The following is a 16,319-nucleotide window of genomic DNA, read 5'->3' as shown; positions in this document are numbered from 1 at the left end:
CGCTGAGGCAGGTAGCATTATCTTCACATTACATGAGGAAATGGGCATGGAGAGATATGCCAGAGATCATACATCAGGGAGGTGGAAAAACTAGGACTAGCTTTCTCCCAGACCCGTGCTCGTGGGCATTAGATCATGACGGCTTCTTATAGCATCTGAGTCAGTGACACAGTTCTCTTGAAATCTAATACATTGTTTTTTATCCTTAAATTTAAATTTAAAATATTTTTGTAGTATTTGGGTTGGGATAACTTTAAATGAAAAATTTCATTCTTTAACTATGGTACTTAAATGGAAAAAAGCCCAAGAGTTGTTTTTTTTAATATGCCTTATAAGGAAGTCCTCTGATTCATTACATAATTGGGTCCTGAAAATCATATCCTAAAGCAAAATGATCTAAACCAGAATAGTGATATAAATGGGGGGCTTCCTGAACCAAGGTTATATAGCCTATTTTTATTGAGATTATGTACTCTGAGAGATGAGTAATATAGCCAAATGAATGTCTTTAATGTCTTTATATTGTCAGGGGGCTCCACAACAGAGTAACCAACTTTTACTTCACGTTAATAAGTCATGTGGATCCTTCCAGGTGACGGCCCTGATGAGCAAGTAACCCTTCCCTCCCCGAGGCCCTCTGGCCTCATCCCTCCCACCTCCTTGTCCTTTAGAAATTTTCCTGCTGCCACCTCCCCCTGCCCCGCAACCAGTCCAGTGCAGCTTTGAAAATAGTTCCCCAATTCCCAGTGTACCCTCCTAGCTCCCCCAACCCCTTGAAGCTAGTGCCACAAAAGGAGCCTAGTGTCAAAGTTGGGTGGGGCACTTGGGAATGAATGACAGCAAGACACCCAGACAGCTGCTGGACAGAGAGTGGAAATTGAGAAACCAAGAGCAAGGGCAGAGGAGATATTTTAAGGATATGGGAAAACAAAGTTTCAGAACACGCTGCCTCCCAGCTGAAAATAGACAATTGCCAAGGATCAGCACGGCACACTACTATCAAGAAGCGAGTGGGCTGTTTTGAGCTCAAGCTTCTTAAGGAACAATGAACAAGGAGGCAAAAGAGAAGTGTCAGGTACTGCAACTTTGAACCTAACGAAAACCACAAGAAATTCCTTGGGGGGTCCACAAGGTGATCAGGGCTGTGGGTGCATGCATGACCTTTTCAGTCATGCAGGGACTCATAGGTGACTTTCCCAATCAGTGAGTAGTGGTGTCTTCACCTATGAAGAACAACTAATTTTTTGTAAAGCTGAAACCCACATATGTAGATAGTAAGCTCTTTGTGGTCAGGGATTGTGTCTACTAACTATTGAACTCTGCACACAGTGAGCACTTAACTCAAAGTGCCTTAAATCACAGATTTTCTGTACTTAAACACGATAATCTTAAGAGTAGGAGGGCTGACTTGAAAAACAGGTTGAATGACAAAATACAACATTGACTCTCTGTAGAAGTGCACCTTTCTGGTGCATCTGCCACAAAGCCTTCAAGTGGCTGGTACACTGAAGGCGCTTAACAAATACCATCCTTACTAAAGGCCTAAATATTTAAGCGTCTACCCTGTGCCAAGCACCACCTGCCAACCTGGTGGACAGATTTCCCTATGTGCTCGACTCCCATTTTTTGAAAAAAGGCTCCAATGCCCCGAAACCACAGTGCAGCACCGATGCTGAGCGATGAGAGCACTCCGCCCGGCCTCATCTGGGGGCGCAGGTGGCACCGGGTGGGGAGACCCTCTGAGCCCGAAGTGAGGGGGTGGAGAGTGTAGCGCAGGAGCGGCTCTGCGGCAGTCCGGAGCCTGAAGGGCAGGCGCCCAGGCCAGCCAAGAGACGTCATTCACACGGACCTAAGTGAGAGAAAGGACAGGGTAATAATAATAATAATAATGTTGGTATTTGTTAAGCGCTTACTATGTGCAGAGCACTGTTCTAAGCGCTGGGGGAGATACAGGGTCATCAAGTTGTCCCACATGAGGCTCACAGTTAATCCCCATTTTACAGATGAGGGAACTGAGGCCCAGAGAAGTGAAGTGACTTGCCCACAGTCACACAGCTGACAAGTGGCGGAGCAGGGATTCGAACCCCTGACCTCTGACACTCCAGCCTGGGCTCTTTCCACTGATCCACGCTGCTTAATAAGGATGGCATTTGTTAAGCGCTTACTAGGTGCCAAGCACTGTTCTAAGCACCAGGGAGGATACAAGGTCATCAGGTTGTCCTACGTGGGGTGCACAGTCTTCAATCCCCATTTTACAGAGGGAGTAACTGTGGCCCAGAGAAGTGACTTGCCCAAGGTCACCCAGCTGACAAGTGGAGGAGCCGGGCATTTGAACCCATGACCTCTGACTCCCCAGTCTGGGCTCTTTCCACTGAGCCCCACTGGATGATGGAGGGGTGGGTGGAACGAGGCTATCTCCTTCCTCTCCTACCTCCTTTCTCCCCTCCCAACCTGGTCCTCCCTCTCCTCCGACTACAACTCCCACAGCACTGTACTCGTCCGCTCAACTGTATATATTTTCATTACCCTATTTATTTTGTTAATGAGAGGTACATCACCTTGATTCTATTTCATGATTCTAAATTCCTTGATTCCAGCTCATGGGTTCGAATCCCGGCTCTGCCACTTGTCAGCTGTGTGACCGTGGGCAAGTCGCTTCACTTCTCTGGGCCTCAGTTCTTTCATCTGTAAAATGGGGATGAAGACTGTGACCCTCACGTGGGACAACCTCATTCCTCTGTATCTCCCCCAGCGCTTAGAACAGTGCTCTGCACGTAGTAAGCGCTTAACAAATACCAACATCATTATTTATTGCTATTGTTTTAATGATATTCATCCCCTTGATTCTATTTATTGCTATTGTGCTTGTCCGTCCGTCTCCCCCGATTAGACTGTAAGCCCGCCAAAGGGCAGGGACTGTCTCTGTTACCTATTTGTCCATTCCAAGCGCTTAGTACAGTGCTCTGCACATAGTAAGGCAGCTGTGTGACTTTGGGCAAGTCACCGTGGCTCAGTGGAAAAGAACCGGGGTTTCAGAGTCAGAGGTCATGAGTTCAACTCCCAGCTCTGCCACTTGTCAGCTGTGGGACTGTGGGCAAGTCACTTCACTTCTCTGTGCCTCAGTTCCCTCATCTGTAAAATGGGGATTAACTGTGAGCCCCACGTGGAACAACCTGATTATCCTGTATCTGCCCCAGCACTTAGAACAGTGCTCGGCACATAGTGAGCGCTTAACAAAAATACCAACTGCACTTCTCTGGGCCTCAGTGACCTCATCTGGAAAATGGGGCTGAAGACTGTGAGCCCCACGTGGGACCACCTGATGGCCCTGGATCTCCCCCAGCGCTCAACACAGCGCTCGGCACAGAGTAAGCGCTTAACAAAAATACCAACTGCACTTCTCTGGGCCTCAGTGACCTCATCTGGAAAATGGGGATGAAGACTGTGAGCCCCACGTGGGACCACCTGATGGCCCTGGATCTCCCCCAGCGCTCAGCACAGCGCTCGGCACAGAGTAAGCGCTTAACAAAAATACCAACTGCACTTCTCTGGGCCTCAGTGACCTCATCTGGAAAATGGGGATGAAGACTGCGAGCCTCCCGTGGGACCACCTGATGGCCCTGGATCTCCCCCAGCGCTCAGCACAGCGCTCGGCACAGAGTAAGCGCTTAACAAAAATACCAACTGCACTTCTCTGGGCCTCAGTGACCTCATCTGGAAAATGGGGATGAAGACTGTGAGCCCCCCGTGGGACCACCTGATGGCCCTGGATCTCCCCCAGCGCTCAGCACAGTGCTCGGCTCAGAGTAAGCGCTTAACAAAAATACCAACTGCACTTCTCTGGGCCTCAGTGACCTCATCTGGAAAATGGGGATGAAGACTGCGAGCCCCCCGTGGGCCCACCTGATGGCCCTGGATCTCCCCCAGCGCTCAGCACAGCGCTCGGCTCAGAGTAAGCGCTTAACAAAAATACCAACTGCACTTCTCTGGGCCTCAGTGACCTCATCTGGAAAATGGGGATGAAGACTGTGAGCCCCCCGTGGGACCACCTGATGGCCCTGGATCTCCCCCAGCGCTCAGCACAGCGCTCGGCACAGAGTAAGCGCCTAACAAATACCACCACAGCAAGAGCTCAAGGAATACTAGTGAATGAACGAAGGATCCTCCGACTACAACTCCCAGCAGGCGGCGCGCCGCCCCCCGAGGATGCCGGGAGTTGTAGTCCCCGCCGGGCCGGGGCCCCTTTCCCGTCCCCTTTCTTCCCCCCCGCCCCGGGCGGCTGGAGGCGGGCGCTTTACCGGGTCGGCGGGGATCGCGTCCCCGTCCCCGCCCCAGCTGTCGGCCGGCGGGGACGGGGCCTCGGCGGGAGGGGCGGCGGCGAATGGCGGCGGCGGCGGCGGCGGCCATCTTGGGCGGGATGCCGGCCTGCCCCTCTCGCGCAGGCGCAGTAGGGGACCCGGGCGGGGCGGAGCTGTCAATCATCGGGGGGGGGGGGCGGCCCGTCCCGCCCGACATGGCGCCTTGGCTGCGGGCGGCGGCGGGGAAACTGAGGCAGCGGCTCCGCCTGGACGTGGGGAGAGAGATCTGCCGTCAGTACCCGCTCTTCTGCTTCCTGCTGCTCGGCCTCAGCGCCGCCTCCCTCCTCCTCAACAGGTACCCCGGGCCTTCCTCGCCTCCTCCTCCTGCTCCTTCCCCCCCCCCTTCTAACCACCACCATCATAATGTTGGTATTTGTTAAGCGCTTACTATGTGCCGAGCACTGTTGATCGTCATTTCCTCCTCCCTCTTCTAATAATAATGATAGTATTGGTATTTGTTAAGCGCTTGCTATGTGCCAAGCACTGTTGATCGCCTTCCTTTCTTCCTCCTTCTCCCTCTTCTAATAATAATAATGATAATATTGGTATTTGTTAAGCGCTTGCTATGTGCCAAGCACTGTTGATCGCCTTCCTTTCTTCCTCCTTCTCCCTCTTCTAATAATAATAATGATAATATTGGTATTTGTTAAGCGCTTGCTATGTGCCAAGCACTGTTGATCGCCTTCCTTTCTTCCTCCTTCTCCCTCTTCTAATAATAATAATGATAATATTGGTATTTGTTAAGCGCTTACTATGTGCCAAGCACTGTTGATCGCCTTTCTTCCTCCTTCTCCCTCTTCTAATAATAATAATGATAATATTGGTATTTGTTAAGCGCTTACTATGTGCCAAGCACTGTTGATCGCCTTCCTTTCCTCCTCCTCTCTCTTCTTCTTCTAACAATAACAATATTGGTATTTGTTAAGCGCTTGCTATGTGCCAAACACTGTTGATGGCCTTCCTTTCCTCCTCCTCCTCCCTCTTCTTCTTCTAACAATAATAATAATAATATTGGTATTTGTTAAGCGCTTACTATGTGCCAAGCACTGTTGATCGCCTTCCTTTCCTCCTCCTCCTCCCTCTTCCTCTTCTTCTTCTTCTTCTTCTAACAACAACGATAATAATATTGGTATTTGTTAAGCACTTACTATGTGCCAACCACTGTTGATCCCCTTCCTTTCCTCCTCCTCCTCTCTCTTCTTCTTCTAACAATAACAATATTGGTATTCGTTAAGCGCTTGCTATGTGCCAAACACTGTTGATGGCCTTCCTTTCCTCCTCCTCCTCTCTCTTCTTCTTCTAACAATAATAATAATATTGGTATTTGTTAAGCGCTTACTCTGTGCCAAGCACTGTTGATCGCCTTCCTTTCCTCCTCCTCCTCCCTCTTCCTCTTCTTCTTCTTCTTCTAACAACAACGATAATAATATTGGTATTTATTAAGCACTTAACTATGTGCCAAGTACTGTTGCTCTCCTTCCTTTCCTCCTCCCTTTTCTAATAATAGTAATGATAATATTGGTATTTGTTAAGTACTTACTATGTGCCAAGCACTGTTGATGGCCTTCCTTTCCTCCTCCTCCTCCCCCATCTTCTTCTTCTTCTAACAATAACGATAGTAATATTGGTATTTCCTAAGCACTTACTATGTGCCAAGCACTGTTGATCGCCTTCCTTTCCTCCTCCTCCTCCCTCTTCTTCTAATAATCATAATGATGATGATGATGATAATGACGATGATGGTATTTGTTAAATGCTTACTATGTGCCAGGCAGTTTTCACAGCGCCAGGGTAGATACAAGGTCATCAGGCAGTCCCGCGGGGGGCTCAAAGTCTTCATCCCCATTTTACAGATGAGGAAACTGGGGCACAGAGAAGTCAGGCGACTTGCCCAAGATCATACAGCGGACAAGTGGTGGAGCCGGGATTCGAACCCATGACTTCTGACTCCCAAGCCCGGGCTCTTTCCACTGAGCCATGCTGCTTCTTTGATGTTACCCTCCTGTATTAGTTTGGAAGGTCTTTGAGGCGAGGGAATATGTGTTTTTCTTCCGTTTTACTCTCCTAAAAGCCCGGATGTTATACTCAACAAGTCTTATCATTATTATTACTATGGTATTTGTTAAGCACTGACTACGTGTCAAGCACTGTTCTAAGCACTGGGGTAGATAAAAGTTAATCAAGTTGGACCCAGTCCCTTTCCCACATGGGGTTTACAATCTTTTCTTGCTGATCTCTGATGTCGCTTCATCCCAATCTGGTGGTCTGGTTAGCATTGTGGAATTTGATTTTGGAGTCTCACTGGGGCCTAGAGGTGAGACTGGATGTTGAGGATGTGAGCTTCTCATAGTCCTAGGATCTTGGACTGACTTAAACTTGGCAATTGGAAGAGGGATGGTTGGGGGGATGTAGGGGAGAGTGACAGAGTGTGTATTTCTGCCCTGATGGCATCAGTGACTCCATTTCGTGTCTATTTGACCTGGGTGACCCTGAATGGAATAGATTAAAGGGGAGAGGAATGGAGTCTCCAACCCTGAAGGTGATTCAGTAAGACATCCATCTATCCTAGAAGATTTAGGCATCCTCCTGCCTCAAGGCCGAGGGTTGGATCAGACAGTCTTCCGATGCCTTTTCCAGATCGAGACGTGTAGGATTATGGCTTTCTCAGAGGAGATGCCTAGATTCCTTTCTTGTTTGGAATCTGTCATGCAGTTGTGACCCCTGCTGTTAACATCAAAGATTAAATCTTCACACCAAAAAAACAACCCTTACAGTAATCCTTGCCCACATGGTGATATCCAACATCCCCGAGAGGAGAAGGAAAAATCCCAGTTTGTGCCAGCTGTCCCTCTTTTGGAAAATCAGATGTTTTCACAAGATATTTTTCCAGGGGCAGCTTTCCCTATCAAACCTGCAAGCAGCTATTGAATGCAGATAGTATGCTCAAAGGAAGGATGGTGTTTTAAGATGGTGAACTCAAGGTTTCTGTGGGCCCCAAACCAATTTTGTTCGCATTTTGTTACGTTTAAGTGCTGAAAGCGGTACAGCTAAAAATATCTGGGTAGTGGACATCAAAGAAGTCTGTCTTGTGCCTTAAATTTCCTCTGACCCCTAACCTGCCTTTTGAAGTTCCAGAAACTTACCTAGCTCCTAACCTTTCCTGAGTACACGGGAGGGGGCTGGGGATTCTTTCTTCCTAGCTTCAATCATTCATTCAATAGTATTTATTGAGCGCTTTGTCCAGAGCACTATACTAAGTGCTTAGTATAGGGACTAAGGCAACAGATAGAGACAGTCCCTGCCCATTGACAGGCTTACAGTGTAATCGTTGGAACCCACAATCTCAGGGAAGTGGTTCCATAACCGTTGCTTCTGAGAGCAGACAAAATATACAGAGAATGATTGGAAGGAATATTTTGCTGTTCAGATCTAGACTGATTTGCTTTTGCCACTTTTAATCTCTCCAGGTTGTGAATTGGGTCATTGCCAAGGATACAGGCCTTCCAAATCAGAGACCCATCTCTAGAGGAGGATCCCAAATCCTGGCTCTTGCTCATTTACTCTAACCAGATTCCTCGCCTGTCTTTGACCTAAATTTCCATTTTCTCTACTCTTCATAGGTGGTGGATAGACCTCACCCTTCAGTTACCTGTGGTTTTAGCCCTATTCATCCTCTTAATTGGGTCCTTGAAAATAGTATTAAGCAAAGGTGAAGTATAAAATGCCTTAGAAAAATGCATTAATGTAGTCAGTCTCGAGGTCTAAAAGATTGATCAAAACTATAAATATATTTAAAAGCAGTGGAAAAAATAGTTAATCAAATAGCAATATAAGTATGTGCAGTTTTCGCATAATGTGTGTCTTCAATATGTGCTTTGCCTAGAAAGCTATTAGGGAATTAGAGAGCCCTCTTCTGACAATGCATATTTATCTAGAAGGAACTTGATGCGAGAAATGGTTGTGTGCATATGACATTGATCAAGGCAGTCATATAGTCTTGCAGCATGGCCTAGTGGAAAGAGCATGGGACCAGGAGTCCAAGGACCTGGGATCTAATCCCAGCTATGCCATTTGCCCACAGTGTGACTTTGGGCAAGTTACTTAACTTCTCTGTGCCTCAGTTACCTCATCCGTACAATGAGGATTGAAATCGTGAGCCCCATTGGGACCGTATCTGATTATCTTGTATCCACCCCAGTGCTTAGTTCAGTGCCTGGCACGTAGTAAGTCCTTAACAAATACCGTTAAATCATATGATAATGTAAGTTTTCCTTAATGCTGGAACAAAGTTCCTGTGTTGTAGATCTAATTATACCAATAATAAAAGATTGTGAGTTCAATTTTTTTATGTAGTTGTAAGTGGTTAATTTTAAAAGCGAGCTCTTTTACATCCTATTCTGCAAAAAGACACCTTGTACTAATAGAGATTTGTCCTTCTCTATGCTAAATAGATCTGCCATTACCTAAAGCTAAGTGAATTGGACTTAATCACTGTTAAAATAGTTCAAAAGTTGAGGAGGAGAGGAAGGAAGGAGAGCCAAAGTAAACTTTTATCTGGAAGTAAGAAATAGTGCTATATTTTATTGTTGGTATCAGAAAAAAATTTAAGGAGCCCTACAATGGGGATACCTGTATCAATCAAGCAGTTTTATTTATTGAGCACGTACTATGTGCAGAGCACCTTACTAAGATCTTGGGAGAGCACAATGTACAATCCTTGCCGACAACAAGTTTACAATATGGAGACAGGCATTAATATAAATAAATTATGGATATGTACATAAGTGTTATGGAACTGAGGGGAGGTGACTAAAGAGAGCAAATCAATGCGACGCATAAGGGGGTGGGAGAAAAGGAAATGAGGGCCTTAGGGAAGGCCTCTTGGAAGATTATGTGCCTGCAGTATGGCTTTGAAGGTGGAGAGTAATTGTCGGATATGAAGCGGGGGGACGTTGTAGGCCTGAAACAGGATGTGGACGAGAGGTCGGTGGCGAGATAGACGAGATCGAGGTACAGAGAGCAAGTTGACATTAGAGGAGCCAAGTGTGTGGGCTGGGTTATAGTAGGAGAATAGTGAAGTGAGGTAGGAGGGGGCAAAGTGATTGTATTTGCTGTTTAGGACCAAATAACCAAAATACTTTTGGGGTAAACAGTCAAATCCATGTATCCACTTATTTTCTGGCCGTCATTGCTTCATGCAAGTTGACGTTCACTATTGTTATGAGAGGGGTGGTTTTTCCTTCTTCTAAGCATTAGAGGCAGGGAGTCACAAATAAGCTTCCTCAGCAAAGAATATTTTATGATTATGTGTATTTATATGCTAGGTGTTGCGGGAAACATACAACAGGAATAGACATTCTTTCCCTTCCAGGAACTTAAATTTTGAATTGCATAATCAATCACTCTTATTTATTGAGCACTTTTTATGTGCAGAGCACTGTACTAAGCATTTGGGAGAGTATAATATAAGAGTTGGTAGACACATTCCCTTACCACAATGAACTTCATATTCCCAGACAGAGGTCTCTGGATTTGAATCTGAACCATAGAGCGTATGGTTCATATAAATGAACAGCTGTTTGGTGCTTAGTCCTAGACACATAGAGTTTATAAGTTGATAGAAGAAACCCGAACCTATTTTTGAGATTTTAATCACTAGGGAAGAAAATGCAATTCCTGCTCGTTATTTATTCCTTGAATCTTGCCTAATAGAAAGGACACCAGATTGGGAGACCTGGATTCCAATCCCAGCTCAGCCACTTACCTCCTCGTTCTGACCATGGGCAAGTCACTCAACTCGTCTGTGTCTGTTTCCTCATCTGTAAAATGGGGATTGAATATCTACTCTCCCCAACCCCTCTCACCCTTAGACAGTGAGCCCTGTATGGAACAGGGACTATATCTGATCTCATTGCATTGTGTCCACCCCAGCATTTAGCAAAGTACTTTGCACATAGTATAAGCCCTTAAAAATACTGTTTATTATCATCAGTCCTACATCCTTGACCATCATCATATTGTTTACCTGGTACAGTTCACTGCAGGGAATACAAGGCAGCATTAGATTTTCTGTTCATAAGCCTCAGGCCTACTCACAAAGGAGTGAAGCCATTTTAGTCTATAATTGGGTCAGGAGTGATGACGTGCAAAAACACTGGCCCTCAAGAAACTCACATTCTAATATAAGTATGCCTATGGTGAATCAGCAGTGCAATTAGCATATTTTGAGACTCTGAAAGAAATCTCGTAGCAGGCCCCAAAATAGGCTCAATTCGTTCTCCGTCTATTTTGATTGAAGATTTTCGTGGGGATTTGTGGAGCCTCTTGGGTGTGACGTCATGCCTACAAGTGTTCTCCTTTCCTAGTTGGAATGGCTCCATATTCTTCGGGCTTTTAGACACATTAAAATGTTTCAAAATGAAAAATTTGGGAAAAAAATATTTTGGAGTGGTCTCATGATAGGTAGCTCTTGGAGCAGTCAGGACCGGGCAAGGTGGGGTCACCCGAGATGAGCTCTTAAATCTGCGGGCTGACTCTCAGGTGGAATGGAATGAGCCACCCACATCTACCCCTGCTAAAACACTGGTGCTTGTCAGTTACCTAGCAGTACTTCTAGTTTAAGTTCCTTCATTAATTAGAAGATCCTCAGCTGACCTCCCACCCTTAGTTACCCCGCTTTGCAGGTAACCCTGAGTTAGAGATTCATTCAGTCATATTTATTGAGCACTTACTGTGTGCTCAGCACTGGACTAAGCACTTGGGAGAGTACAGTACAACAATGAACGCGCACATTCCCTGCCCACAGAGAGTTTACAGTCTAGGGGGGTGATTGACATCAATACAAATAAATTACAGAAATATACATAAGTGCTGTGGGGCTGGGAGCAGGGAAGAACAAAGGGAGCAATCAGGGTGAATTAGAAGAGAGTGGGAGAAGAGGAAAAGAGGGGCTTGGTCTGGGAAGATCTCCTGGAGGACATGAACCCTCAAAAAAGACTTTGAAACGGGAGGAGAGTAATTTTCTGTCGGATTTGAGGAGGGAGGGCGTTCCAGGCCAGAGGCCAGTTGCAAGTTTGATCAGCCTTTGTGGGGATCACCCAAGGGAGTGAATCACGGGATTCACCCTGGGTGTCAAGAGTATTTATTGAGCACCTACTTTCTGCAGAGCACTGGGTACTTTTGCTTTGTATAGAACTCCATAGTTCTGGAGCACCAGCCCCAGAAGCTCAGATGCCACTTCTGAGAACCGATGATACAGCTTAGATCAAAAGCAGTGCTGGTGCTGGATCAGACTTTGGGGCGCAAAGGGGGCAAAAGCGGAGTTGGTGGAGTGGAAACGAAGGCAGCAAGTGTGTACAACTTCTAGGAATTTGGACAGATAGGTGGTAGCAGGAGGGTGCGGTTAAGGCAGGAGAAGCTTATTTTTATAGGGGAGATTCGGGAGGCGGCTGAACCCGAAGAAAGTCAGTGGTTGAAGATAGCAGTGAAAGAGGGAGGAACGGAAGGAGCAAGTATTTTTGGGAGATGAGATGGAGTGGGGTCCATACAGTAGATGGAGAAAGGGTGTTTGATTTTAAGAGCAGGCAGGAGACTTTTTGCAAGATGACTTAGAAGGAGGAGAACATGAAAATGAGAGTAGAAGTGATGAGTGTTGAGGAGGTTCAGGTGGCCTGTGGGGAAGTTCTTCTCAACCCAGTTGAACAAAAGTCTGCTTATTGCACTTGAGATGATTCATTGAACTGGAGCCACGTTTTAGGCAGAATGGGTCACCAAAAACTGAACGGCCTACATCACCCACATCAAAAGCACTTTGTTCTGCTAGAGCACCTGCCATTTGAGGCTCACCCTGGAGGTTGGGCATTGTGCCACCCTTTGAAGGAAGAGAGTCACTGGCCAACCACCCTTTGAAGGCAGAGAGTCACTGGCCAACCCAGATCTGCCCCCACATTCTTCCCGAAGTCCTGGTTTGCACCTGGCCCGCTGGGGGCCCCGAGAGGCCTGGTAGCCAAAAGGTCCAAAGAAAACAAGGCATAAAACTAAAATGACTTGGTCCAAAATCATATACAAGCTCAAAGAGAAATTCCTTCCCCAACCTCTCTAGCCATTTGATGGTTCTGAATTCAAAAGCTTCCTGTGGTCATGGATCATGTCTCCTAATTCCATTTTACTCTCCCAGTTGCTTAGTACAATGCTTTGCACATAATAGACAATCCTACTGATTAATTTTTTCCCCTCTCTCCGCCCTTTCCATTCCTTTATATCTTCTGGGGCTCGCTTCTTGCTCCTGTTCTCCAGGGACCCCTCCGCAGTCATTTTTGCCACAGCCCTGCTTTCCACAGAGTTAAGTTCAGCAGACAATTGGGAGCATTTGCAGCTGGTTTAAAAATCCCTAACATCAGCTGTCATGTGATCTCTATTACGAGTTGGGATCAATTGGCCTGAAAGGTTGTTTCTCATTGGATCCCAGAAATGACAGCCTAGTCCCCCTGGAAAAATCTAATTCTTGGCTCTTTTAAACAGACCCCTCAAATTGTCTGGGAGTTAAGGTGAAGGCGAGAGTGGCAGCTCTTTGAGATGGAAGTCTTTGAAAAATCATAACCTAAAGCCCTTACTAGGAGTCCTTTTTCATGTAGTCTCTGAGCCCCACGTGGACCAGGGATTATGTCTGACCTGATTATCTTGTATCTACCCCAGTGCTTAATATAGTGCTCGGGGCATAGTGAGTACTTAATACCACAATATTAATATTATTATTATTGTTGCTGAAGGAAGTGAACTGCAGCCCCAGCACAGTGGACGTTAGTTTTGGTTGAATGAGTGAATGACTAGCGATCCTAGCTAGCAGTCATCACAGAAGGAGCTATCACCACCTTGTGATAAGACTGAATATTTGAAACTGCTCTCCGTTCTTTGTTTTTTAATATAAAGAACATTATTAGCTGGTTGTTTTTACTCTTTCATTACCCTGAATGAGTTACAGAATGCAGTAATATTATTTGCCAGAACATGACTAAAATTTGTTGTGCGTTGTCATCAAGTTTTTATGGCTAACTATTGTTTTTTTCTGTCTTTTAAAGATATCTTCATATTTTAATGATCTTCTGGTCATTTGTGGCAGGAGTTGTTACGTTCTACTGTTCTTTAGGTCCTGATTCACTCTTGCCAAATATTCTTTTCACCATAAAATACAAGCCCAAGGTAAAAATTCTTTTGTGTGCATTTTTAAAAGAATATATTGTTGCTTGAATTTTTGTAAACAGCTTTATAGGGTTAAATAAATTTTTTCCGCACTGCTACCCTAAAAACTCAACTCAGGTTCTGGTTTTACACTTTGGTATCTGTAATATGTGACTTGCATTGTTTTTCGGCCCTCTGGGAGCTGATATTTATGAAAATGAGTGTTCAGAAAGCGCATATTGATGTGTTTGAATTGCTACCTGAGTTTTTTTAAATTGTATGCAGCTTTCTTGAAGATATGTTTTTCTGGGGATTTTTGTTTGTGTTCACATTACAAAGGCTATTCAAACTAATGTCTTAGTTTTAATTCACCCCGTTCTTTTTTGCAAATTGATCACTTTGTTCTTTGTAATAAATTTGTGGAAAGTCATTATTCCTTCCAAGCTAAAGTACACATTAGTATATAGTGAATTAATTTCCATAACAAAGCAGTTTCCTCTTCAATAATCGCTTTTTTTTTCCAGCAGATAGAACTCCAAGAATTATTTCCCCAAGGTCACAGCTGTGCCGTATGTGGTAAAGTGAAATGTAAAAGACATAGGTAAGTACAGCGTTTTGGACTGGTAGTCATAATATTTTCCTTAAATTTTGGACCAACAGTAATAAAACATATTTTGAATTCTGTAGGCCTGCATTGTTGCTTGAAAACTACCAGCCATGGCTTGACCTAAAAGTATCTTCCAAGGTGGATGCATCACTCTCAGAGGTAACTGTGGCTCAATTATCTAATATCTCCAGTGTGCACCTTGATAGTGATTGGCATCTCCTGGCACACCCTTCTAATGAATTGCTTGCCCAAGGGGAAGCAGCATGGCGTAGTAGATAGAGCACAGGCCTGGGAATCATGGGTTCTAATTCTGGCTCCACAACTTGTCTGCTGTGTGACCTTGTGCAAGTCACTTCTCTGGGCCTCAGATACCTTATCTGTAAAGTGGGGATTGGAAACTGTGAGCCCCATGTGGGACAAGGACTCTGTCTACTCCGATTTGCTTGTATCCACCTCAGTGCTTAGTACAGTGCCTGGCACATAGTAAATGCTTAACAAATACCACAATTCTTATCATTATTATTATTGTACAAATGAAGACACTGAGGCACGGAGACAGAGCAGACAAGCTTCTTGTTCATCACTTTATTCAGGTTCTGGGATCCAGTGAAGCTTCAGTATCTAGAGTGCATACTTTGAAAAAGCAGGGTCTTGGGACTCATAAGGGTCATACAGAACAAGTTCACTCAGAACAGTGTGTGCTCCGGATCTTGCTTTTGAGGAGTTGCAGAATTTTCCGGCTAAATATATCAGTTACATATGTGCAGTTTCACTAACATAACCCTTTTCTCCTCCTACCATCCGGTGTGAATTGAGACTCTCTTTTTGTGAATTTTAAAAATGACTTCTTTTCTGCACAGGTGCTTGAATTAGTGTTGGAAAACTTTGCTTATCCTTGGTACAGGTATGTCCTTTTCGTTATTTTTGTCTTTTAGAAGCAATACCATTTAGAATTTAACAGATATCAGGCTTGAAAGTGATTGAAAATTGTCTTAAATCTAAATGTTTGGTGAGGGTAGAGGACGAAGTTCTGAAAGTACAGTGCTTTGCTCACAGTAAGCACTCAATAAATATGATTGAATGGAATGCAGCAGTTCAGTCACTTTCCTTTTAATTTGACCATTGAAGTAGATGGATTTTACTTCCAAATCATAGGTTTCTGAAAGTGCTCCTTTAAATATTCCCATTTAATTTAAAAATTAGTGAAACTCTCTTGGGAAACAATAGTTCTTTTACTTAAGTTTCCATCAGAATCCACAACAAATTTTTAATTAAATCTTACTGGGTTGGGGGTCTTATATGGGCCCCATTTGGGAATTAAGAGAATGTAGCAAAGACAGCTTCTGTTCATGGTTGCTTACTATTTAAAAGGGGGAATGGAGAGATGAATATTTATAATGCTGTCAGAATACCCAGGAACAAGTGTGCAATTGTGTACCTTAATTTCAAGTTAACACCTCTTTTTACTAATATGGGAACAAGTAAGTCTGTATTACATATTTTAATCTGGTGTGCCACTCTCCAGAAATGTCCCTCTCCCCTGTTTTTAAATTTCTCCCTTACTTTCAGTTGTATATTTTAAAGTCATAAGTTCCTGGATAAACCTTCTGTGGCTATCCTATTGATTTGTTTCAGCGTGCACCCCTTACCCCCCACATTTTCATTCAAGTTAATTTGAATATCTTTCTAGAATTTATATATAAAAATTGAAACGATCTCAATAAGATCACAACGGTCTTTTATACTAATGTTTTAAAATGATTAGCCAGTCTAATATTTGTTAAAGGAAAGTTCTCACAGAGTGTGAGTCATTTAAGTGTGTAAAAATGCATTTGTCCATATTTACTTTGAGCATCTTAGACTTACCTTCAATTAATGAAGATGGGTATGAATATAATGATTTGTGTCCTTTCAAAATTGCAGAGATGTAACTGATGATGAAGCTGTTGTTGATGAACTGAGAATAACATTACGATTTTTTGCATCAGTTTTAGTTCGCAGAATTCACAAGGTAAATGTGTTGAGTCGGAAATTATAGAATTTTGTCAGTAATTCTTGATTCCTTCAGTTTTATCAAATTAGATTTTTCCCCTATGTCCTATTTCCACTATATTTCTTCCCATTAATGTCTTATTTCTCCAGAAATATGGGACAAGAAAATACTTTAGGTCTCTCCT

General features: G+C 44.3%; 1 protein-coding gene and 1 long non-coding RNA gene across 5 annotated transcripts in view; one reads left to right on the top strand and one right to left on the bottom strand.

Moving 5' to 3' along the window:
- Window positions 1-486: 486 nt before the first annotated feature.
- Window positions 487-4,348, bottom strand: LOC114805672. Its single transcript, XR_003753681.2, has 2 exons — window positions 4,299-4,348; window positions 487-1,849 (listed from the first exon to the last, which is right to left on the bottom strand). It is a non-coding gene; the product is annotated as an uncharacterized LOC114805672 (long non-coding RNA).
- Window positions 4,349-4,489: 141 nt separating this feature from the next.
- SNX14 (sorting nexin 14) overlaps window positions 4,490-16,319 on the top strand; it is a 41,962-nt gene continuing 30,132 nt past the window's right edge. For 2 of the 4 annotated variants that reach the window (XM_029047140.2, XM_029047138.2), the window contains exons 1-6: window positions 4,514-4,653; window positions 13,436-13,556; window positions 14,063-14,136; window positions 14,223-14,301; window positions 15,003-15,046; window positions 16,066-16,153. In XM_029047140.2, the coding sequence (XP_028902973.1) occupies window positions 4,514-4,653; window positions 13,436-13,556; window positions 14,063-14,136; window positions 14,223-14,301; window positions 15,003-15,046; window positions 16,066-16,153 (546 nt within the window). Of the gene's footprint in view, window positions 4,654-13,435; window positions 13,557-14,059; window positions 14,137-14,222; window positions 14,302-15,002; window positions 15,047-16,065; window positions 16,154-16,319 lie in introns of all 4 variants that reach the window. The other 2 variants (XM_029047137.2, XM_029047139.2) reach the window with 2 other exon arrangements.

The sequence above is a fragment of the Ornithorhynchus anatinus genome, chromosome 19 (genome assembly GCF_004115215.2).
Source record: "Ornithorhynchus anatinus isolate Pmale09 chromosome 19, mOrnAna1.pri.v4, whole genome shotgun sequence".
NCBI lineage: Eukaryota > Metazoa > Chordata > Mammalia > Monotremata > Ornithorhynchidae > Ornithorhynchus > Ornithorhynchus anatinus.
Note: the sequence above shows the minus strand (reverse complement) of the source record. Positions and strands in the feature narration are given on the sequence as shown.